The sequence below is a fragment of the Delphinus delphis genome, chromosome 15, assembly GCF_949987515.2.
Source record: "Delphinus delphis chromosome 15, mDelDel1.2, whole genome shotgun sequence".
NCBI lineage: Eukaryota > Metazoa > Chordata > Mammalia > Artiodactyla > Delphinidae > Delphinus > Delphinus delphis.
Window position 1 is genome coordinate 22,800,988 of NC_082697.1, and position 24,849 is coordinate 22,825,836.

Genomic DNA, 24,849 nt, shown 5'->3' on the forward strand with positions numbered 1-24,849 from the left:
TGGTTATGCCACCACCTCCCAGCTGCTTTCTCTGAACTGTTCTTTAGAGTAGGAGTCACACCTGGAGGCCCGGGGGGGCCAGGCAGGAGATGTAAACGAGTGAAGCGGGCTTGTTGAGGACCGGGGTGAACTGGAGAGCACATGGGGTCCACTCAGGTTTGGCCTGAGTGACCGGATCATCTGATTTTTGTTTTTTAATGATATAAAAAAAATCCCTGGATTTTATATTCAGTGTCCTGATTTTTAAATCAAAGTCAAAGAAAACACATCTGCTAGCCAGATTTGGCCCAGGGCCACCAGTTTCCCACGCCTCCTCTAGAAGTCTTATGTTAAATGATTAGTTTCTTCTGAGTCCTCCATAGAAGCTAGTTCATGGCTGTACACACAGCAGGTGCTAACATATGTGAGCTGAATAAATGAATGAAAGTTAGCTTGTTGGGAGGGTGGTTAAGAGGGGATTCTTCTAGATGGTTGTAACTCGGAGATCTAGCCGTTCATTCAGTTAATCATTAGTGCCTGGAACGTACAAGCTTAGTGGAGCTGCCACCTGGTAGGAAAGCAGACCTGTCAGCCAGTAACCTGACTACTTGTGATACCGCTGGAAGCAGAAGCATTGCAGAGCAAGGGGGCGGAGCAGGGAGCAACACTTCTGCCCAGGGTTGTCAGGAAAGCGTTTGCTAGGTAAGTGCTATCTGAACTTGGCCCTGGAAGGTGACAAGTTTGCAAGGCAGAGAAAGGGAGGAGACACCTTCTCCAGAGGGTATAGCATGGAGTGAAAGCCCAGAGTAGACGAGCTCCTGTTTCAATGCCTGGAACGTGGGAGGGAGCTGGGGCTGGAAGAGGTGGGAGAGCGAAGGAAAAATGTGATCAAAGATCCTCTGAAAGAAGGACAGGGAGCAGAGACGCCCAGACGCAGTCTACCCGTGTCCCCCCCAGGTGATGACGGTTCCTCTTCTCTAAGAGTTTCCACCACTACCCCAAGACCCCAGGCCCTGGGGAGGGGAGCCAGGGCCGCGATCAGAAAACACCATCTGGCTTTCAGAGCAGGCGGCAGGCGCCCCCGTGAGTCCACAAGCACACGGTCTCTGCAGGTGCCATGCAACACAGACAGGGGGAGGAGGAGTCGCGTAGGACCAGACTGCCTGTCATCACTTGACCTCAGGCAAGAGACGGGGTCAGAGGGTTAAAGCGCCCAGGAGTGCACGTTAGGGGTAAACCGAGCTGCCGAACATGCGAGCACAGAACCATGCTGTTCTGCGGAGGGGCGGTCATGCAACACGGAACAGAGCTTCAGGCTGGTGGCTCAGTCTTCTCACACATGGCCCAGGGCCCTCTGAACATGCAGTGCCCGGTGGGCCCGGGTCCCGATGATGCTCCACTGTACCTCGAACTGGGGCATATCCGGGGTGGAGCAGGCCCGTCGGTCTGGGCTGTCCTCGATGCCCCCAGACTCATCATCCTGGCTCGGGCCCCGTTTGTTGAGATCCCGGGAGAACACCAGGCCCTCGGTTTCTGAGTCACTTTTGTCTCGGTCAAGCTCAGGCAGGCTGCGGGAGAAGTCTTCGAAGGCGCTGCCGTGGTAGTCGCCGATGACAGTGAAGTCAACCTCGGCCTCCAGGCTGGACGTGGAGCTGACCGTGATGCTGGAGCACTTCCGCTCAATGGCCAGGTGGTTGTCCTTCAGGAACACCGCGTCCCTCTCCTGGTCCTGGTCCTCGTCTCCCGTGTCACTCTCTGGGGCCCTGGGCCGTGGCGGTTTGACTTTCTCCTCGGAGCCCTCCCTCAGCCCTGCTCTCTATGGCCAGGTAAAATCAAAGGAATGGGGGTGTGGGATGTGGGGAGAGAGAGAGAGAAAGAGAGAAATCAAGATGGTGAATGACAGAAGAAATCTCGGGGCCATTCGATGCCCCAAATGGAAGAGGAGGTCAGGAAAAGAAAAACACCCCCGGAAAGGTTCTTTGACACCATAATAAGGTTTAAAAAAAAAAAAAAGAACACTTCTCAAGAGCGAGGACACTCCTTTCCGAGGGTCTCCGGCTGACGGCAGAAGCAAGTACAAAGCAAACATCCTGCCAGTTGGTCCTGGACAGGAGGCCCCATCCAAGGTTTGGATCTGGGAGCTTATCAGAAGCGGCACTGCGCACAAGGCAGGGATGGGAGCCCGGACCCCAGGCCCATCCGTGCAGGCGGACATCAAGGAGGCAAAAACCAAGGAGGGAGACCCAGGGATTCAGGACCACCCAGGACAGGGAGGCAGAGAGGCTGGAGCCAAGAGCTTTGAGGAACAAAGAGGAAGCCAACACGGTTTGTCAATTCCACTGAGTCTCCGTGGGAGGGGTCAGCATCGTCTAGAGGGAGGAGCAACACCGGGTAATTCGTGGGAGCTGGGCGCTACATCACTTCAACCCCGAGCTCCGTGAGTGGAGGTTCTGCTCCCATCAGTGTAATTGACAACAGCAGGCCAAGGAAGTGCTGGAGGGGGACCAGCAACTCTTGTCCGACATACATACCTCTCAACTGGCCTGTCAGGGATTAAACACCACACACATTTTTGGCTGTTTTACGACATTCTTTTTTAAGACCAATCTAAGCCCCACCCAATATTTTTAAAGTACTTGGCTTCAGGCTCCAGAGACTCGGTGCACTTAGAGATTCACTTGCTAGACAAGCCTCGCTTTAGCCAGCTTCCGGAAGGTTGAGAGGTGTGAGGACTCATTCCAGACAAGCCAGAGTTGAGCTGCCACAAGAGGCGCTGCCAGAGCAGGTGGGGATCTAAGGCAGCGATGCACCCTGGCCAGGCGAAGATGACCAGGTCATCAGGGCACCGAGGGGCTGCAGAGACCTGCGGGCCTGAGGGGCTGGTGAATCTCAGGTGCCCCCCCTTTCCTGGGGGATTCGCTGCTAAGCTGGTAACGTGCTTCTCTTGCCTGACCGCGTCTCCGGATTTGTTCTGGATTAGAGAAGACAGTTAGTCTTAAGGAGGCAGAAAGGAACTTGGCACTAGGACCGAGAGGGAGCCGGAAGTGAAGGATGGAAACCTCTGGACTGTCAGCTTCCCCAAGGCAGGAGCACCAGGGAAGGGAAAGGATGAAGGAAGATCGTTGGACAAGCCAAGCAAAACGGTAGGAACCCAGCAGGTGCGGGCAGCAAGGCAAAGCAAATGTGTAGTTTGCTGGAGGCGGTGCCACTTTCTCCACCGGCGCTGCGTGACCCTCCGGGCACCAGGTCACACCAAAAGCCGAGGGTCTGTGTGGCTAAGCTAACATGGGCCAAGCAGATGAACCCGTCATTCCGCCTGGGCTACGCTCAGGCCCGTTTAGGGAAAAGAACTCATAGGGATGGACAAGCAGCCTCTGGTGGCAGTAATGACGAGGGGCCACAGAAACATGCTTTTAAAGAACTACGCGGCATGCGGTCAGCTCCCGGGCTGGGGGCAGCATGGGGGCGGGGGCTCACGTGGCCAGTTCCCCCAGTAGCTTCCTCCAGTGTAGTTTCGCAGCCTGGACTGGGGGACACGAGCTCGACGTCCATGCATCCTTCCCGGGGGGATGGGGTAGAAATGCCCTCCCAGAAGTGTCTGGTAGCTGGCGGCATCATGGAGGAATGTGTGGCTTTGGGGGCAGCAAAGTCCTCTGGGGGCTGAAACTGAGCAAATCCCAGGTCTAAACGCCTACTCCGCTGTTGCTCGACCTGCCCCACAGAGGCCTCCGAAGACAACTCGTTTGCAAAGGCCCTGGTTTCACCCTGACTCGCCCAGCGAGTTTCAGCTCCGTGGGTCTCAAAGATCCGAATCTTGTTGGCCACAGAGGTCTTGCTAATATCTTCCAGGGAGCCCTCTTGACCCCCAGCCTGGAAAGAGGTCATCTCCTTTTGCTTCCCTGAAGGGAACCGCAACCCCTGGGCTTCTTCAGGGACAACTCTGGGCTTCCTGCTGGCGATGGGAGGGGCCCTGCGCTCACCTCCGTCTGGGGTCACAGCCAGCCCTACTCGGTCCTTGGGCTCCGGGCTCTCTTTAGGAGGATGGGCATGTTTGAGAAATAGGGGGGACTGTTCTCCAAAGCGGTCCCTGAGCTGCACAGGCTCCCCCGACCCATAAGGGGCTGGGCTTGAAGAAGCTTCCTCTGGAGACGTCTGAGCCGCAAAGGGACGGGGCGAGGTTGGGAGGGGGGTGATCACCTCCTCCATCTGAAGAAACGCTGGGGCCTTGCTGTCCTCTGTCACAGGTTCTCCTGTTTGGGTGTGAACTGGTCCCCTCTCTCTGGGCAGGAAGTTGCCTCTGTCCGGCTTGGCTGGCTTCCTGACATCACTAGGAGGGATGGCCCACGGAAGGACACAGACCTGGCTGTCTGGACGCATGCCCCCTCCTCTGTGAGGTGAGTGGTTCCATTCTCCTGGGGGACTTTTCTCAGCCTTTCCCATCAAATCTCCACTCTGGGGGGCCTCTTCCTCTGCAGCTACTGAGGATGCTGGGTGGGTAGACTCTCCTTCCACCTCCCACCGGGCTTCGTACTCAGCAAACATCAGCCCTGGAGAAGGTCCCTTTCCGAGCTGCTTGACAAAGACCTCCAGGTCATCTGGTCCTTGGTTCCTGGGGGGCCCCGCCCCTCCCTCTGAGGAAGCTGAGTGGGCTTCACCCTCGTGGTGCTTGTTTCTGCTGACAGTGGCAGCAGAGCCCCATGGGCCTGAGGAGTCCAGCTCTGAGCTCTCCGTGAGCTCCTCCGACAGCTTCCGCCTGCTCTCGCAGCCAGGTGGGGCATCTAAGTGCTCCTCTCTCTCTTCCAGGGCCGGAGGGAGGACTTGGTCTTCAGACTCTTTCTCTCCATAGTTTAAATAGAAGCTTCTCTCTGCAAAGGAAGTGTCGGTTTCATCGCTCGAGTCGGCTCTGGCTTCTGTGTAGGCTGGGTCCAGCAGAAACGACCGGAGTCCTCCCGTGTCGGAGGCTGGAGAGGGGACATCCACTTCTGCAGGGCCAGTGGCCGGGGCGGCGGGTCTTCCACAAGCCTGGAACTCCTCCCACTTCTGCCTTAGCTCTGCCGGGCCCTCCAGCTGATCCCTGGAGGCCCGCTGCTTCCTGATGGTTGCCTCCCCAGGGTCCACCCTGAACCAGGAGCCCTCTGGGAGCGTTCCTGCCAGCGTGCGGCCTGCAGCCAGAGAAGCCCCTCCTGGGCCTTCCCTGACCCAGGGGCTTTCCTCCCACACTGACTTGAAGCCTTCAGGGCTCGTGATCATTCTTCCTTGTCGCTGTGTGTTTGCTCCTTTGGCTCCCACCTTTTCTTCTGTGGCCATTTGAAAGGTGAACTTGTCCACCAGGACGTCTACCTTGGAGAGTCTGCCGTCAGCAAGCATGTCTGCGAGGCCTGCCTCCCTTTCTTCCTGCTGTGTGGCGGTCACTTTTAGGAGACTGAGTTCTTCTGGCCTAATGTACTCTCTTTCTATAAATACCCAATGCTCTGAACCCTGCGTTTTAATTGGAGCAAGAAGAGTTAACATGAAATATCAGGCACCTTAAGAATGGGTTCACTTTTTCCCTCCGCAAGAAGGGACCAAGGTCCACCTGCCCCCTTGGTCAAGGTCAGCTGGCTGGGGACAGGAAGGCAGGTCAGCCTCATCAAGGCTACTCTTCCCATCAAGGCACCCAACAAATTATCTACTGTTGCCCTCAACCACCACCCTAACCGGGTAAAATGGGATGCGGTCTCATACCCTCCCCGTGTTAACCATCGGGGAATGGAAATCCACAGATGGTCCAGGACTCTTCCTCTTTTAATAATAGAGCTGCCAGTGTCAGAGGGGAAAGTAGCTTACATCACATGGAATCTTTGAAGGCTAGAGCCAAAAGAACTCCTAAGACTTCCTGCAGTCCAATCTCCTACTTGTGCAAATGGGTAAACTGAGGCCAAGAGAAGGTCAGTGACTTTTTCAAGGTCACAGTCAGTCGAGTCAGGAAAAGAATGCCTGAGAGCCTTGCTGACTTACAGCCAATGGAATATGGGTCCCAACTGCGATCTAATGTCGAGTTGTCGGGGAGGCACTGAGTTAAGTTTCACAGGCCACAGCCTGAAATCGGACCTTTCTGCAAGCGCTAATTGGAAGGAAAGAGATTAGACCAAAATATACCAAACGACCAGCTCTAGAGGTTAGTGCCAGTCGCTGCAGTGGCTGAAACAGCTTGAACTCTGTGGGGTTCATTCCCAAAGAAACAAATACCAAGGCCTGTTCTTGGAGAATTCTAACAAAATCCACAGAAAGACTGGAAGAGGACTGACCTGAACATATCATAGAAGGTAAAGATCTAAATATCCAAGCATCATCACTGGTCCAAAGCACTGAGAGTACAGCACTGTCAACCATCAACAAAACAGCCCTCTACCTCCCCTAGAGTTTTTCAAGCAACACTTAGGAGGGAAGGATGGACTTCTAGAATTGTTCAAAAAGCAAGAAGGCCAGGAATTCCCTGGTGGTCCAGTGGTTAGGACCCGGTGCTTTCACGGCCAGGGGCCCGAGTTTGATCCCTGGTTGGGGACCTAAGACCCTGCAAGCCGCGAGGTGCAAACAACAACAGCAACGCAAGAAGGCCGATGGGATTTAAATCTTCTCGAAACTACAGAATACTTTCACACAAAATCTTGATGGCAATCCAATATGTAACACAGATACAGGGCCCCCCCCCCGTGGAAGTTGGAGGCCTGGGCTGCCCTAGTGCCCCAAAGTGCCTCCCTCCTTTGAAACCACTGCTCTGACCCAAGTCCCTCATGGCACAGATGTGGAAACTGAGGGCTGGGGAAGTAAGCACCGTGCCCAAGGTCAGAGAGTGAGCCAGTGGCAAAGGCAGGCCTAGAACCCGGTCTCTGATCCTGTGTCCTGTGAAAAGCTCCACGGTAAGATGTGCCGAAAACTGCTCCTGACTGCAGCAGGGGGCAGGTTCCCACGCGCTTGGGCTCCAATGCAGGTTATGACCCGGTGAGGAGTCTGTCAGATCCCAGAAGATCTGAAGGATTCTGAAGACTCAAGGGAGCATTATAAGCCCTCTGGCCTCCCCCACCCCTCCCCCTGCTCCATTTTAGCAAAATCTCCATGATTGTCAGGGAATCAAACCTCATTAAGAGAATCTTGCCAACAGGAAAGAGAGAGAAAAGGAAGAGGGGAGGCCCAGACAAAATCTGCGTGGGTTTCGGAGATTCTACTTCAGGTTGTTAAGCTTTCAGGACAACAACACTGCAACCATCCCAGAGGGAAGAGTTCTGAGAGCCTACAAAGCCTCCTTTCTCTTCTACTTGGGAAGCAGGCGCCTTTAGCTGCTCCCATTTCAGCTTGTACTGACACCATCAGCCCGGCAAGGATGGCCAAAGATGGTCCATGAGACCCCTTGTGGAACATTCCTGCCCACGTCTAACTAGAAACTAGTTTCTAGCAACCAGAAGCTTAGAAACTAGGTTGAGTGGGGTGGGAGCTGGCACAGAACAGAAAGTTTCTGCAGAAAGAAAAAGGGAAACATGTACTTATATTTAGTTACTATGTGCCAGGCAGTGTCAGCCCTTTGGAGAAGTTATTAACTTTAATCCAAATGGCGACCTGTGAAGCAGGTCCTGTTACCCTCATTTCAGAAGGGGAAACTGAGGCTCCCAGAGGGAAGAAGAGGCTCTGCATCTAACAAGTAAAAATCCTGAAGAGAGAAAGAGCCTGAACAAAGAGAGGAAAGCTTTGGCTCTCTGACCCAATTCACAGGATAAAAGATGTCAGGGAAGCCGCCGGGCCATTCTTTCCACTGAGCCAGGGGACCTTCAGTGCCTGCTCAGAGCACCCCCTGCTGTCAGCTGGAGCCACTGCAGCAAGACTGGCCGCGAAACAGGAGCTGGGAGCCGGAGTGGGGCCAGTTCTGTTCCCACACAAGCTGACAGGAAGAAAATCTCCAGCCAGGATTCTGCTGACCCCAGGCTGTTCAGGGTCCACCTGGAGCTCTGCGTTACATTTTGGGCCCTGCTCTTTACAGGAGACCCCCAGAGGAAGGGGTCCAGGACAAGGAGCCCTCTAGAACCCACGGGAGAAGCTGCGGAAGAAAGTGGGAGTTGGGGGGCAGGGGGGACGCTGAACTCTGAAGGGCCTTCCTGGAGGAGGATGCAGAGTGGGACTACAGGCGCCAGGGGGCAGAGTGAGGCCCACAGGCAGGTGACTCGGAAGGGCAGGTTATAATTCAACGTGGAAACTTCCCAACACATGACTGAAGAAGACAAAACGGACTGCTGTTAAGAACAGGGAGAGCCCCCTTGTGGAACAGGCTGGACGGACAATTTTCAGGGATGCTGGTGAAGGGCGCATGTTGCCCTCCCAACCCTGCAACCCCCCCAAGTTAGGGCACCTGTGCTCGGCTCTGCGCGAATCTCTGTGCTCCAAGGCACCACTGCTTCCCTAACCTGGGGGTGCTGTTGACTCCTGTCCAGCTTCTCTCAAGAGTGCTCCTAGCTTTGTTTTTAATTTTACATTTAGGAAAAATGCAGAGTAGCACTGTGATTTATGTTTTACCACTTACGCAGCTGACTCACGGCTCTCTTACAGTTTCAGGACGTTTCTAGCAGCTACAAAATTTTTCTCTGGGAATGGAGAACGGTATATGCCCTCGTACACACTACGCCAACAGAGCAGGGTTGGTTATCAGAGAGAAGGAATTTTCACCCAGATGATCAATCGGTCCCTTCCAATCCCGACAGTCTATGAAGTCCCAGCAAAGAGGGAGGATGCAGCCCCCTGCTCCTGGGCCTGGATTCCACCCGGCATCCACGCAGGGGCACAGGAAGTTCCGAGGACCCTCGGCCTACTGCCATCCTGGGCAGAGAAGTGATGCTCTCCTCATTTAGAATGCTTGCCGGACCGACATCTGTACAACCCCAAGGATGCTCCCTGGTGAAACACACACACTTTTGCCTGCCTGGGGACCCTGACAGACCCAAACTCCAAGGGGAGTTTAGAGAATGGAAGCAGGGGATGGAGGGGCTAATTAGTCACTGCTAGACCTTACTCAGGCTTCTGAACAGAGACAAGACCTCAGAGCAGAGGTATTTAGGTGCCATGATCCCTGATCCCAAGCTTAGCAGTCAGAACCTGCCTCCAGGTCACCTGCCTCAGCGGGACCTGAGAGGTCATTTCTACCTGCCCTTTTTAAGCCAGAGGCGACTCAGACCATTCCGTCTTCCTTGAATGGTTTCAGTCCTATCCTTCCTGAGAAACCATGGATGAGGGACGGGCTGGCCCATTATGGACCCCTGGGACAGGGGTCGCTCACTTGTCACAGCATGGGGCCAACATGAGCTACCCACTGCTCCCACCTGCAGGGCAGTCTGGCCCACCCCCTCAGCCCAGAGAAAGGGTTTTCTTAAGATTATTAGGGTGGTTCTGGGTGGGTGGGGAGGTGACGACAGTAACCTCAGGAGATGCTGCGAGGCTTTTCTGAGTGAACACTTCCAAGCCTGTGGCCGTCCCAGGCTCAGGTGCCAAGTCCTGCTGAGAGGTGTCCTGGGTCCTCTGGGACTGCAGGGGAGGCCCAGGGCCGGAAGAGAGGGGAAGAGGGAGGAAGGGAAGGAGAGAAAGAGAGGGAGGGACAGAAAGCAGGAGAGAGACACACACACAGAGTCCGTGAATAGCCCAGCTTTGTAAATCCCGCATCCTTAGGTCAGGAAGGAGCCACGCCATGAGAGCCCATATTTGAATAAGGGATTCCAGTTACCATCAGCAGTGGCCCCAGGACTGTCCAGCACTTTCCAGTTTATAAAGTGATTTTATATCCATTATTTCACTCGACCTTCCCCACAGCACTGTGGAGTGGCAATTTTGGTCCCCTTTTAGATGGACTGACAAGGCAGTGAGGCTTCCAAGAAGTGACGTCACTCACCCAAGGACCCAGTCCAGTCCTTGGCGACAGCTCCTCTCATCTCCCAAATTTTCAAGAGCCTCTAAATGCCAGTGGGACCTGTAAGCCAGTTAAAAGGTCCATCGCTCCAAGGTGAGCTCCTGGACCAGACTTCTCTCCAGCAATGGACTACACTTCTTGCGGGGAGGCAGTAGGGGGGATGGGAGGTGGAACAGACTCCACCTTTTAATGAGACGCATCTTCTGGCAGTTCCAGCTATCACCAGCAGGTGGGGCACCCCCATGCCAGGCTGCTCAGAGCATCTCAGCTCCCCGGAGTCCAGCCCTCCAGGGCCCAGCTTTCCTTTCTCTGCTGGAGTCTGACCCCTTTGGAAGCCTCTACATCCACCTCACCGACTTCAGGACTGACTAGAGGCCACTCTGGTCAAGCGTCTCTCGGGGCAGGAGGAGGGGCGTGTGTAACTGGATCACTAGACCAGCCCCATGGCCCCATCCAGGGTCTTCAGTGTCTTGATTGTGCCAGCGGTGACCACAGAAGCCCTCAGTGGGTGAAGAGATTTGCCCTCCTTCCATGGCACCAGCCATAGAGGCCCCTATGGCATCCCTGACGTCGTGAATCACCGGCCAAGGAGCTACCACAGCAGCCTCGCTAGACAAGGCCCTGGTACCCGGCATGTTGAGGCCACGGGAGTGCTGATTCAATCAAAGGCTCACTTATTAGATCACAGCTGCATCATCAGTTTTCAAAGCTCTAAAGGGCAGCAGAGGCACAATTGACTGTCTCCTGAGCTTCATATGATTTGGTCTTGCTCCCAGGCAGCTGTGATTTAATAGCAAATACAGTGGCCTGGGACATAAGAACATTAGGTTCTGGCCCGTCTTCTATCAGCTATGACACTGATCAAGTCCTTCCCCTTCCTGAGCTTCCGTGCCCATGTGTAAAATGAGGACCTTGAGCCAACTGGGTTCCGAGGGTCCTTCCCAACTTTAAAAAGGATTCTGCTTTGAAATTAACCTTCTGTGGGAGAGTTCAAGGCTCTCCAAATGAAACAATAAGTAATTCACATTGAGCATCTAGGTCTTCTGCTGCCTCCTCCATGTTTTATCTCATTGGATGCTCACAACAGTCCTGGGAACTAGGTGCTTTTATTATCTGTATCTAACGGAGGCTCAGAGGGGTTAAGTAACAAGCCCAGAGTCAACCAGCTAGCAGGCAGCAGGGCCGGAATTCAAACCCAGGCACTGTAAGGCTAGACCTCAGAAGGGTTTAGGACCAGGAAGCAGCAGCACTGGGGAGAAAACACCTAATATAAACGGGGGCTGGGCTTCCCTGGTGGCGCAGTGGTTGAGAGTCCGCCTGCCGACGCAGGGGACACGGGTTCGTGCCCCGGTCCGGGAGGATCCCACATGCCGCGGAGCGGCTGGGCCCGTGAGCCATGGCCGCTGAGCCTGCGCGTCCGGAGCCTGTTGCTCCGCAACGGGTGAGGCCACAACAGTGAGAGGCCCCGCAAAAAACAAACAAACAAAACAAACAAACAAACAAAAAACGGGGGTAAAGAGTGCCAAGATTTAGCAGTGCTAAAAATACCAGCTTGGGATTATAAATACAGGAATTCTCAAGATCCTATCTTTCTCTTTTTCAATGAGAAAACACCCCATGCTTTCTACTCTGAAAGACAGGTCATGTGGGATCTTTTTCTGGAGCACCAGGAACAGCTCTGACTTTCCTAGAGGATCTGTTCCCTTCTGGTGGGCTCTGAGGATCTTCCTAGGAAGGAACCCTCCCACCATCTGTGTTTTCACAATAGGCACAAAAGGGTCTGGTTACTGGACAGAACTACCAGGATTCTTAAAATTTTGTGTGTGTGAGAATCACCTGGGGCACTTGTTTAAAATACTGATTCCAGGGCTCTACCTCCAAATACTCTGATTCAGTAGGTCCGAGTTGGGGCCCCAGAACCTGCATTTCTAACCAGCACCCTTTCCCCATTACACTCTGGCTGATGGAAGGGAAATACACCATACTACGGTGAGTCTTCTGAGTTTTTCAAGGTGGTCCCTGGGGCCCAGGTTCCAAGAGTGAGTGAATTTGTCTTCCTCAGCTTAACCTGCTGCCCTATCTCCATCACCACCTTACGCAGCAACGGGGCGTGGAGGGGGAGGGTAAGTCAGTACATAGCAACCTTCCCCACCGTCTTTACCCAAGGCCCCAGGTGAGGGGTTCGGGTGAGACCTACCTCGTTGACCTTCTCAGGGGTGCCCTTGGGGGAGGGGGAGGCGGGAGAGGAGGGTAGCCTGCGTTCCCGCTCCCAGTCTCGGTCCCGGTGGATCAGTTTGCTGTTGGGTTCCTTCAAGGTCCTCTTGAGCTCGTTGATGCTGGCCTGGTGCTTCAGCAAGACATCCTCTGGCTTGTCTAAGAACTTGGGTGTACAGAGAGGACAGTCAGGTATCAGAGGAACAGCTCCAAGAAGAGGATGCAAGGCGTGGTGAAAATGGTAATGGTCCCCATCACCGCCCTACATCAGCAAGGTGATTCCCATCCACGGCCCTGTCTCACCCTCACAGCGTCCCATAAGCCAAGCAGGGCAGGGATGACTAGCCCCAACAGGTACACAAACCACTCAAGATTAAAGAGAAGAGCAAAAAGCACTTGAGGTTAAGGAGAGGAGACTTCTGGCCAAGTACCATCTTTTCTTCTCCCCTGCCTGGCTCCTGGTCTTGGAACACCTAAGTCAACCCAAATCCCACAGGTCTGGGTAAGTTACCTTTAGTTTCACAAGGCGCAGAGGTGACTTCCCTCTGGTTACAACCAAAGCACAGTGAGAAATCACCAGTCCTGTTCACTGGGCTGCTCTGGCCCACTGCTCGGCCTCCTGGATCCTGGTGCCTACCTCTGGCCACGACTTGGACCACTGTGCTTAGCAGGATCCTCGGTCTAGGCCCCTCCTAGTCCAACGTGTGCCACTGCTCAGGCCCCATGGGGCCCTTCTAAATCCAAGGACATCCAGAGAAATGTGCCCTGCTTCCACACCAGGGCCCAGGAAGAGATGATGTTTAGCGTGCTCTGCCGTGAGCCACTACCTTCCCCAACCACCCAGGATCTTCCAGATTCCTTGTGGGTACCAACTCCTCAAGGGCAGACAGGGTGAGATACAGCCAGACAGAGAAACTAGGGCTCTGTGGGGTGTTCAGGAAGATTAGAATTAGAGACCAGGAAGAAGGGAGGTAAGTCCCAAGGCTGGACACAAGAACCGAGCCAGGTACAGCTGGAGTCATAGAAGTGTCGCTATTAAATTGCCAAGTCGGAGCTCTGGGCGGTACAGAGGTACCCTTGCCCTTAGGTCAAGTGAGGACCAGCCTTTGCACGGGAACCAGCAGTAGTCTGCCTACTTCTGGAGGCAGGGCAGGTGCGCTGGCAGCCCAAGGACCCTTATCTGCAAAGCTGTTTGAGGACTCAGGACAAGAAATAGACAACCTCAGCTCATTATAAAGTCAGATCAGTGATTCTGGAACAACTACTTGGAAGGCAGGCTTGCCCTTGGACAAGGCTAGAGTTCCCCTGGGCTTATCTCTGGCATCCGAGGATCCACTATGATTGACTCCTAAGTTAACTAAGGAAGGAAACCGATGCCACTGAGGCTCTGCTTTCCCTCTAGTCATCTGTCTGTACCTCCTGCATCCCTTCCTGAGCAGCTGTCTCAGGACAACGTCTGTCTGAGAAATCAAACCCGATGGAGGGTGCACAGGTGGGTGGGTTTGGGCCTCCACAGACCTAAGATGTGGCTGGTGACCTTCCATCTTGAACCTGCCACACTGGTCCTGTGAGCATGTGGTGTTCCCCAAGGCTGAAGGGAGCAGTGGATCCTTGAAGGATAAGGGCCTGGGGGAAACCTAGTCCAAATGCCTTGCTGTGCAGATGGGGGACTGGGGCCTGAGGGGACTTTACCAAGACCCTCAAAGAGTCAGTGGCAGAACTGGGGCTGAAACCCAAGAGCCATGCCTTTCTGACGCCCCAGCCTCTGGCCTTTCCCTCAGCAGCCCAAGAACAGACCCATTTCTCCTGCAGTTAAGTATCAAAGGAAGAGTTGGACACTATGTGAAAGGGAAGGAGAAGTGGTTAGCACAGGATGAGGGTGTTGAGAGAAGCAGCAAACGGGAGGAGGAGGCTTTCCTGGCAGAGCTGGAGCAGCAGGGGCCCCGCCCGCGGGAGATGCACCTGGGGCTGAGAAGACAGATGTGCTCTGAGGCCCCTCCCTCCCCACACCCCCCCACTCCCACATCTGGTTGCCCATAGATACAAAAAGAAGCTTGGGGGGGGGGACACAGGGGACACAGATGCGGAGGCATGACAAGACAGTGGTACAGGGAGGAGAAGAGTCAAAAGAAGGCTTTGGGGTGGGAGTGGGGGGGTGGGGGATGGGGGTGGAGATGAGCTCAGTGAAAGCACAGAATGGCCTGGAAGAACGGGGGGACACAGTGGGGGATGGTCAGTGGGTGGGAAGCAAGCACGGCGTGGTCTGGAGAGGCAGAGCATGAAGCTGGGAAAGGGAGGGAGAGGTGGGGAGGGAGGAAAACATGGGTGGTTGGTTGGGGGGGCTGGAGCCTCTCGATGAGCTTAAGTTGGGGAGGGGGTGATGGAGGGTGGGGTTGGGTGAGGGAGGAGGATGGCCGGGAGCGGAGGAGAAGCTTAAGTTGAGGTGGTGCTGGGATGTGAGCCTGGGATGGATGGTGGGGTGATGACAAATGAGCTGGGGTGGGTGAATGGCTGGGTGGGTGGGGACAGGCCCCATGCAGTACCTCCTGCTTGTGCCTCGGCGTGGTTTCCTGCTCCGGCTAGCGGGACGTGGGAGGAGGAAAAGGAACCAGCAGGGTCAGTAGAGCAAATGGATTAGAGATACCGCGACTGGCCTGGTCCAGCAGGTAGCCCAGAGCACTCTGGGAAGCTGGGTGGGCCACCAGCAGGGCAGTGAGGTCGTCAGAAGGTACGGGGCGTGAAGCAGGGAGCCCAGGAAGGCGAAGAAGGGGGCGGGAGGCCTGGAGGCAAAGCGGCCCATCACACTCGGCAGATGGGACGTGGGGTTCTGGAGAGTCATGCTTCTTGCTGTCAGTGTGTGTTCAGGGGCTTGTGCTCCCAAGGTGGGGGTGCATGATGGAAACCAGCACACCCGTGTGTGCACATGCCCATGTGCGTGCGCACGTTGTCTGCACGTCTGGGGGCATAACCCTATGGGCGAGGGGGTACACGTCTGTGAGTGAACACCTGCGAGTCTCAGGCCACGCGGGCCTGCGTGAGCGTGCGCACAGGTTGGTGGGAAATGGGGGCGGGCGGCAGGAACTTGAACCTCACCCTTGTGGCCTGCAGGGACATCCTATCATGAGTGAGAGGGGGCTGTGCAGATCCAGATCACAGGCAAAAGGGCAAATTAGAAGTGAGCAAGAGGAGGCCAGAGTCCACCAGGAAGGGTACAGGGTGGGCAGCGTGCCCCACTCCCACCCGCGGATGCCAGGTATTGAGCACGGCCCAAGAGCAAGGCCCCGTCCGTGGTGCGCCGCACAGCAAGGGTGCCCGGCCACCGCTGAGGGCACCTGAAGGTCAAAGCTGAGCCTAGACCCAGGATCAGCCTCCTGACGCCCAGGTCAGAGGGTACGAGAAAGCGGGGCTCGTACCTTTAACTCCTTGATCTTGGTGGGGGTCCTGACCTCTCCCTCCTCAGCCTCTGACCGCCGCCCCCCAGACTCGCCATCCTCCTCCCGCTTGTCACTGTCAGGTCTTGCGTCGTGGTTCTCACTGACAGAGGCTGGGCGAGAGAACTCTGCTGAAGTGGGCAGAGACGGCCGGGCGGCCATGTGAGTCACCTCCCAGGCACAGGGAACAGGAGCCAACCCACCGCCCCCCCAACCATGCCTGGTGTAGAGCAGATACCACCACAGCCTCAACACGCTGGGGATAAGGAGCCAGTGCCCAGAGGAGTGGCGTGGCCTTCCCCAGGTCACTCAGGGCATGAGAGCCAGAGCTACCTCCAGCGCCAGGCCCTCCCCTGATTTCTACAGCACTCGAGCCTGGGTTCAAATCTCAAATCCATCTCTTCTTGGCTGTGTGATCTTGGGTAAGTTATACAACCTCTCTGGGCCTCAGTTTCCTCATCTACAAACAGTACCTAATTCAGACAACTGGGAGGAGGAACAGAGAAGCTCATGTGTCTCAGAGAAGCGGCTGGCTCAGAGTGAGCCAATTCAATCAGTGTTGGCTCACAAATGTCTTTGTTGTGGTGGTCGTAGCAGATACTCACTTGACCGTTATTTAACAAGACACAGATACTGTGAGATCAGCTTTTATTAGTGAAAGTTAAAGTCCTGAGGTCTGCACATGATTTACCTTCTTTTTAAATTAGGGAGAAATCAAGGGGATCCCTGCACTAACGTCTTTCTCACTCACTGGCATTCCAAAGTCCTTTCCTGAACAGGAAAGAAAGGGATGGAATTATAGACTTTATATCAGACACTGGGCAAAACCCAGACTATGCCCAGGGCTTGTGTCTCAGTGGAAAAAATGGCTGGAAAATACTGCATTAAAATCATCAGAGCACAGATTATCCTCAGGATGGGCACAGATTTTTTTTAAAGAATAATTATCCCTTTTATTCATATATATCACTTGACAAACTGCCCATTTATGCACATTATTTCATTAGATCCACATAATACTCTGTGTTGATGGCTAGGATGGGAATTACTATCTCCACTTTACAGAGGATAAATTGAGACCTTGAAAGGAGAAAGGTCTCACTGGTAACCTTTCAGTGAATCAGGACAGGGACCCAGGCCTCCTGGCTTAGAGTCCGGGCTTCCTAGATAATGAACTTCACCAGTTCTGGGCCAACCTTTGCTGCCCTGAACAATCTGGGTTTCATTCAGCCCCCAGCATGGTAATGGGAGCTGCAGGGGAGGACAGAAGGACAGCACAGCCCGCTTTGCCCTTTGCTTAAATCTCAGCTCTCAGCACTGTACCTACTCAAGGAGAATAGGGAGCTTCCTGAGCCCCAAATGGACCCTTGCAAAACTGCATGTCCTCCGAACACGGCCAGGGAGTCCTGGGGCGGGACTCACCTCCATACTACTGGAAACATAGCAGACTCTCCTGATCCCCTGGCAAACTCCTAAGCATCCTTCAAGACCCTAGCCCAACCCTGTCTCCACAAGGCTGCTCTGTATTCTGTACACACTTCTCCCACCAGCTGAATCATGTTGGACGCTGACAAACCTACTATTCTGTGAGCTCCTCAAAGGAGAGGGCCATACTTATACTGAAAACCGTACCCAGGACCTAACACAAGGCCTGGCACACATCTAACACTAAGAAAATATTTGTTGCCTTGCCTGGAGGCCAGCCCCAATATGTTCTGGGAGCATCTGCTGGTCCCGCACCAAAGTCCCCATCTCCTACCTTCGAGCTACCCCCTACAAACCTAAAAGCAATAATAATTTATTAGTGATCCTACAATTTATTAAGGTCCTACTATGTGCCATGAACTGTTTTGGGTGTGGTAGAGGTATTACTTGTTCAGTTCTCCCTATAACCCAATGAAGTAGGTATTATTCATTTTGCAGAAGAAGAAATAGGCCCAGGGGAGTTAAGCTGCTCAAGGCCTCCCATGCTTTCATTCAAATATTTATGGACCACCTCCTTCATCCGTGGAGCAACTGGTGCGTATCAAGGCTGAGGCCTAACTCTGCCTAACTCCCAATGCCCCATGTGGCCTCTGACCCTCTCCTATAAACTTGTGAGCATATCCTGGGAGAGTTCTGGGCCCTAAAGGGTGCCGAGTTAGTAGGATTAGGTAAAGGCCTGGGACTTCTCATGTTTACAAGCTCACAGCTGGTTCTGATGCCACATTTTGAGAAGCCCTGGTCTGCTTGATACAGGGCAATGTATGGCCAATTCTCATGAATAGTCAGGGCACCTATCAACTCAAGAGACACGGGGGCAGTGGAGACTAACATGCAGTTAGATGTCAATCAGCCCAGAGCCCAGTGGAACCAAAAAAATGATTGGGAACAACTCCTTCGCCTCCAGTAAGGCATCACCAGCTCCACACTGCAGTTACAATATACCATTCCAGAATGGTGACAGGCTGTGAACTGCTAAGCTTCTCGGGAAGGGGGCCCAGAAAACCGTATGGCTGAACCTGGGACCCCAAAAGGCCGCAACTCAGGGAAGTTGTGAGAAGCCCAGAGTGTCAGTGTCACATTCCAGCAGAAGTGGTACCGTAGGCTAGACTAACCCACGGAGAGTCCCCAGATGCAGCAGTGCTCTGGGGCCACCATGCCTGGTGCAAATCAACTATGATGTGTTTACCGCCTCCACTGCTCATTCTACAGGACCCGGCATGCTCCCATCCCCCTCGACACGCCACTCTCCCCGCCACCTCCAGCGTGGGACATACCTCCGTCAAGGCTGCGGGACATGGTGTACCGTTTGCTGGAGGAACGCTCAAAGAAGGGCGCGGGCCGGTCGATGAGGGCGCTGGCCTGGCGGGTCTGTGCCTGGGTCCTCCCACTATACCGAAATTTGGAGCCCATCACCAGGAAGCCCTTGGGTGGGGGCTCAGGGGACACCAGCCTGCAGGGAAGGGATGGAGGCAAGGAGAGAGGATCAGATGCGCAATGCCAGGCCCAAGGCTGGACTACAGCTGGCCTTCCGTCCCGCTGTCCCACCACCTACGACAACTCTAAGTGGTCCAGAAGGTGAGAGACTTGGGGAAAGAGGAGGAGGAGGGCTTTCCTAGAGTCCCTACTAACTCCTCCTACTGACAAAACACAGCCGTTACCCATATCCACTCACAGCCTCGGCCTCAGCCCCTGTTACCACACCCCAGGGGCAGGCTCACCGGAAGAACGTATGGTGCTCAATGCAGACCTTCCACAGTCTCTTGGCCGACCGGTGATTTGGGAGCTTAAAGCCAATCGTGCTCTCAAACTGCTCATACTGCAAAACCAGGGAGGGTGGGTCAGAAGGAAGGCCTGGGCCCACTCTCACCACCAGTCCATCCTTTCTGAACCTCTTTCTCAGGCCTGTATGACTCTGGCCTGTTTGTTCATTTATTCATTCATTTAATCAATCACCTGGATTAAGCCCTTACTCTGTGACAGATCCAGAGCTAAGCAACAGAGACACCAGGGTGACCAAGACAGAAGATTCTTGGGGGCGGGGGGATGATAAATGGGTAAACAAGCTCATCTCTGATACTGATAAGGGCACAAAGGAATGGATAGAGATGCGTGATGTGACAGGGAACGCCTGCTACTTTAGAAAGGGTGATCAGGGAACGCCCTCTACACAGGGGATCTCTGAGCAGAGAACTGGAGGATGGGAAAGGAACCAAAGCTGTGTGAGAAGGTGGGGCAGAGGATTTCAGGTGGAGGGAACAACAAATGCAAAGGGCAGGAAAGAGTTTGCCTATTCAAGGATCTCAGAGAAGGGTGAAGGGGCTGGAGTGCCCGTGGGCGTGGGCGTGGGGCAGCGGGGCAGAGGCACGTGGGAGAGGCAGGTGGCCAGAGAGAGTTAGGACTTGAGTCCAAGAGCTAAGGAGAGCTCTCAGAAGGTTCAAGTGAGGAGTGGGAGTGGGGTGGGTTTGACATGAACTGATGCAAGGGACTTTTAAGCTCTCTCCAGCAGCTATGAGGAAAATGGCCTGGAGTGGCAGTGGAGGCCGGGGGACCAGTGAGAAGGACAGTGTAGGGATGGAGGGGAGAGACGGCGGCTGGTGCAGTGGACAGAGGGACAGAAGCAGACGGGCTCGCGTTTATTCTAGAGGTAGAACCAAGCGGACTTTGTGATGGACGGGATGTGGAGAGTGGGCATGTTCATGTTTGCACGTGTGTGTAGTCGTGTGTCTGTGTGTATCTTCGTATGAGTACCACATATAAGCAAATCAGGGACATGGACATAACATTCCCTGATCTGTATAACCTGAATATATGTGGTTTTCTTTATGCGTATACTCCCGTGTGCCTGTGTGTATGTGTGTGTGTGTGTGTGTGTGTGTGTGTGTGTGTGTGCAGGCACATACCTAAAGTGCAAAGTCTATGTAGAGAGCCCCAGCAAAAGAGGACTGTCTCCCCACCCAGCACCCAGCACCTCCATCCATGTATCCTGGGTAGGAAAAAACCCAGGCCCAGCTGCCGGGGTCCCCTCCGTTTTAGCTGATCCTGGTGAAGAAGGGAGTTCCAAGGCAGGCTCACCTCCCCGGGCCGAATCTTGATGTAGAAGTTACTCCTCTTGTAGGAGATCTTGAGAATCTTGGGCCAGGCAAAGCGGTTGATCCTCAGCCGGTCCCGGTAGATGAGCAGGCCATTGGCACAGACTCCTAACATGATGTCGATGCCCTCAGAGTCCTGTGTGAGGAGGGACCGTGGAATGACCCCGAAACCCCATTCTGAGCTCTGCTTGTAATGAGCCCTCAGGAGCAGGGTTTGAGCATCCCTGCTGGAGCCCCACTGACTAATCCCTCACAGAGCCATTTGTTCATTCATTTTGTCCTTTATTCACCCACTCACTTGTTCAATCATTTTCTCTATCAATCACTCAATCATTCATTCACCCAGCAAACAGTCAGGGGTACCTATGCATACTAGGTCATATGCTATATGCTCAGGATACAGAAATAAGTTAAGGCCTATGTCTTTCCCTCATGAAGCTCTCAATCTAGCGGTGGCACAGACAGATTCATAAATAAATATAATACAAGGAGAAATTCATAAGGGTCATGGGGAAATAAAGGGTTATGGAAGGTCAAGTTATGAGAAATGAGAAGAGAAAAGGCTTCAGGTTGGAGGTAGCACAGAGTCCGGCACACCAAGCCCTCCAGAAGACCCCGGTAGCTCCTCAGAAGCATGCCCCAGAACCTAGGGGAACCCTGGCACCCAGCAATACCTTGGCATGGTGCAGGTCTACTCCGTACATAGAAAGCTTCTTGGCGTTCTCCAGGAAGTGGATTTCTGCTTCTCCTGGGGTCATGCCCCTAAGGGAAAGAAAGTGATCGCTGGTGGCCGGTGGAAGGACCAAGGCCTGAGTCCTGCCAGCCAAAGATGACCGTGAGCAGAACCTGTGATTCCAGGAAGGCAAGCATTCTGGAACAGGAGTGCGGCTGGGCCTCCCCGGTCCCTCACCTCTGCTCTCAGTGCCGGACAGTGCACCCCTAGCCCCCGCTTCAGCCCACTGAACTCTCATCTCCTGCCAAAACTCAGGTCCAGCCTTATTTTCTCCAGGAAGCGTTCAAGGCCTCAGCCGGGAGTCCAGATTTTTGCCTCATTCTGCCACTGGATTAAATGGGGGCCATGAATTCTGTTTCTCCACGACAGTGAAACCACTGTGGATGACACTGCTTATCGTTATCACCCGGGGCTCCTAACTTATTACCCATAAAGGCTACTTTTCGCAGAACTTTGTATCAGAAACCACTTAATCGCCCTTGAGGAAAGGAGGAATCTCTCTCCTTTCTGAAAAGAAGAGTTACGTAACTCATCAAGTTCCTTCTTGGCTTTGGCTGCCAGGAAACTGTACACTCTCACAGCGTTTTACTGAGTAACATGTATTGAGTACTACCTGCTGGTTACTGTTCCAAGCACTTTACATGTATTAATTCATTTGAAGCCTCATAACAGGACTATAAGGTAGATACCGCTATTCCCACTTTACAGATGAGGAAACTACGGCACAGAGAGGTTGAATAACTTGCCTAAGGGCACACAGCTATTAAGTAGCAAAGTCAGGATTTGAATCCAGACAATGTGGCTCCATGGTTCACGTTCCCAGCCACTTCGTTGACATCTGTCTCATAGCCTCAGTTTCCTGTGCTCTGTCTACCTCGGGGAGCTTTTGTGCAGAATACCTGGACACTGGTAGTCCATCTGCTTTATGTCAAAAGAGCTGTTACAGCTGAAGGGATGGCCGTTAGGATTTCTCCAGCCCATATTGATCTGAACTTCCCCCTCTGAATTATTAGGACTCTTGCGAATCCCTAACACACCTTGCTGCCTACAACAGGGATGACAAAGAACCCAGGCAGACACTGCTAACCGGCTGCACGGTTTCAGTATCCTGCTCAACACAATACAACAGCAGCCGTTACTAGCCAATCAGAGTTGGTGTGCAAGTCTCTGAGAGACACATTTGCCACCCAGACCTCGTGTCCCATCACACCCCAGCAGGCTTTCTTCCCCACGCCCATGATCCCTCCACCTCTGGACCTGGGCCTCTCTCCAGATGGCCTCTCTCCCCAGGACGCAACCCTGCTCATTCCCTCCATCCTTATTAGCAATGTGATAATATCACCATACCCCCTCCCACATGCATAGCACTTTACAGTTTACAACGCACTTCCACGTCATTTATCACATTGGGTTCCCCGACAAGCCTGGACTTAGAGTCCAAAGTACTTCCAGCTTAAAAGGATCATTTAGTTCCAAGGGTCCCCCCAGGGTGCGAGTATCACCCTCACGGCAGGGATTTGGAAACGGGGGATGCATTTTGGTTGTTACAATGACTGAGGGGGTGTTATGGGCATTTAATGCCTGGGGCCCAGGGATGCCCGACATCCTGCACGGTGAATTCTCCTGCCCCGAATACCAGTAGTTGAGAAACACTGATAATCTAAGTCCTTATTAGTCCTTATACAGGTAACAAATGGGGCTGATGGGTTAAACACCCAGCCCATAATCACACAACCAGTTAACTATCTTCTAACTCCTGGCACAAGCTGCTTTCCACTGCACAATCAACTACCCAACCCCTCAAATCACAGAGCAACAGTAATAGCCACCATGCAGTGTGTCTCTAATATGCACCATTTAGCCCCTCCAGGACCCTACAGCATAGGTTTTATTAGCGCCCCCATTAAACAAATGAGGAAACTAAAGCACAGGCAAGTGAAATGACCAGCCCGAGATCCTCCGGTTAGAAATAGACAAAGCCAAAAGGTGAACCAGACGGTCTGGCTTTAGAATGTAAACTTTTGAACTTTATGCCCGGAGACCTCAGGACACTTACCCAGGGACACACAATCATTATTATCATCTCCAATTGGCAGTTAAAGAGACCGATTCTCAGAGGCCAAGGACAGGGAATTACCATACCAGTACAAGAGCTTAAGAACCTGAAGTTCCAAGCAGTCATTTAAGGTCACATAGCAAGTTACCATCATTCCCATCTGATGAGATGATGTGCTCTCAGACACACCTCACGTCAACGGCAGAGCCAGGTGGGGTACTTACAGCATACGATCCGGTGGCCTAGCCAGGAAGGTTCTGGCCAACAGGGCAAGGAGCAAGGGGAGGACTGGGCGGAGGCCCTCTCACCTGTACGTCTTGTGCAACTCCATGATCCTTTCTTCCAGCTCCCGGGTCTGGTTAGGGGCGAAGCGGAGCTCGCTGACATAGTTGCCCACATGTTCCTCAGCATCATAGTCACCCAGCTCAGCCTGCACGGCATAGGAGCCCAGCAGGGCATGCGTGACGAAGGAGCAGGGCAGGCGGCCTGTGATGATGTCCGCCCGCAGCTGCAGGCACAGGTAGTATCTGGACATAGGGGAGAGCTGGCATGGGCACGGGGGCCACTCCCTCCCTAGATTCCCCCAAGCACAGCTGCCCACCGATCCATCAGCACCAACTGATCAATGCTCAGCGCAGCAGAAGAGAAATGTTTCCAGACGCTGGCATGTCGTGTGTTAATACTTTGGGTGTATCCTAGAAGATGGTTATGTAACATTTCGTGCAACGTTAAGCATTTTTGTTCGTTTCTAAGTTTGAAGGATTTTTCCTACTATAGGAACATTTTCGATTTCTAACTCATTTTCAAGCTAAATTAGGACTGCTTTGCTGGTTTAACCATTTTTTTAAAAATGTGATGTATTTTTAATTATACTATTAATATACTCTTATTGTGGGAAAAATGTAAACTTTAGAGATAATTCTAAATTTCCTCTTGATGTCCATTCTCAGTCCTAATTCCCTCCCCCAGAGGTCACTCCTGTTATCCCTGTGGTGTTTAGACCTTTTTCCTCCATGGACATATAGAAATGCATGTGGTTTTCACATGATCATCTCCATGGATGTAGAAAATGCATTTGATAAAATTCAACATCGATTCATGATAAAAACTCTTATGAAACTGCGTATAGAGGGAACATATCTCAACATAATAAAAGCTACTTATGGCAAACCCATAGCCAATATAATACTCAACAGTGAAAGCTGAAAGCCTTCTCTCTAAAATCTGGAACAAGACAAGGATACCCACTCTCATCACTTCTATTCAACATAGTATTTCAAGTCCTTGCTACAGCAATCAGTCAGGAAAAAGAAATAAAAGGTATCCAAATTGGTAGGGAAGAGGTAACACTGTCATTATACGCAGACGACATGATACTACATATAGAAAGCCCTAGAGACGCCACACAAAAACTGCTAGAACTGACAAATGAATTCAGCAAGACAGCAGGATACAAGGCTAACATACAGAAATTGGCTGCATTTCTTTACACTTAACAATAAAATATCAGAAAGGAAATGTAAAAAAAAAATCCCTTTTATTTATTTTTTTAATCTATGGTTTTTATTTTTAATTTCTGAATGCATCCAAGTGCTTCAAAATTATTAAAACTGAAACATTATACAGCAAGAAAAAAAAAGACTTCTTTCTTGCCACCATGGAACAAGTTACCAATCCTCTACATGCAGAAGCTCCATTATTGCTGAAAAAATCCCTTTTAGAATAACATCAAAAATAAAATAAAATACTTAGGAATAAACCTGACCAAGGAGGTAAAAGACTTATATGCTGAGAACTATAAAACATTAATAAAGGAAATTGAAGGTGATTCAAAGAAATGGAAAGATATCCCATGCTCTTGGATTGGAAGAATTAACATTGTTAAAATGGCCATACTACCCAAAACAATCTACAAATTTAATGCAATCCCTATCAAATTA

At 52.7% G+C, this 24,849-nt stretch overlaps 1 protein-coding gene across 13 annotated transcripts in view; it reads right to left on the reverse strand.

The window, feature by feature from the left end:
* EPB41L1 (erythrocyte membrane protein band 4.1 like 1) overlaps positions 1–24,849 on the reverse strand; it is a 109,690-nt gene that overhangs the window by 19,374 nt on the left and 65,467 nt on the right. For 2 of the 13 annotated variants that reach the window (XM_060030862.1, XM_060030861.1), the window contains exons 7-15: positions 23,218–23,436; positions 20,795–20,882; positions 20,104–20,256; positions 18,750–18,847; positions 18,306–18,481; positions 15,529–15,677; positions 14,659–14,694; positions 12,099–12,281; positions 1,385–1,795 (exon numbers count right to left, since the gene is read on the reverse strand). In XM_060030862.1, the coding sequence (XP_059886845.1) occupies positions 1,385–1,795; positions 12,099–12,281; positions 14,659–14,694; positions 15,529–15,677; positions 18,306–18,481; positions 18,750–18,847; positions 20,104–20,256; positions 20,795–20,882; positions 23,218–23,436 (1,513 nt within the window). Of the gene's footprint in view, positions 1–1,384; positions 1,796–2,842; positions 2,951–3,456; positions 5,458–9,417; positions 9,523–12,098; positions 12,282–14,658; positions 14,695–15,528; positions 15,678–18,305; positions 18,482–18,749; positions 18,848–20,103; positions 20,257–20,794; positions 20,883–23,217; positions 23,437–24,849 lie in introns of all 13 variants that reach the window. The other 11 variants (XM_060030867.1, XM_060030866.1, XM_060030865.1 and 8 more) reach the window with 7 other exon arrangements.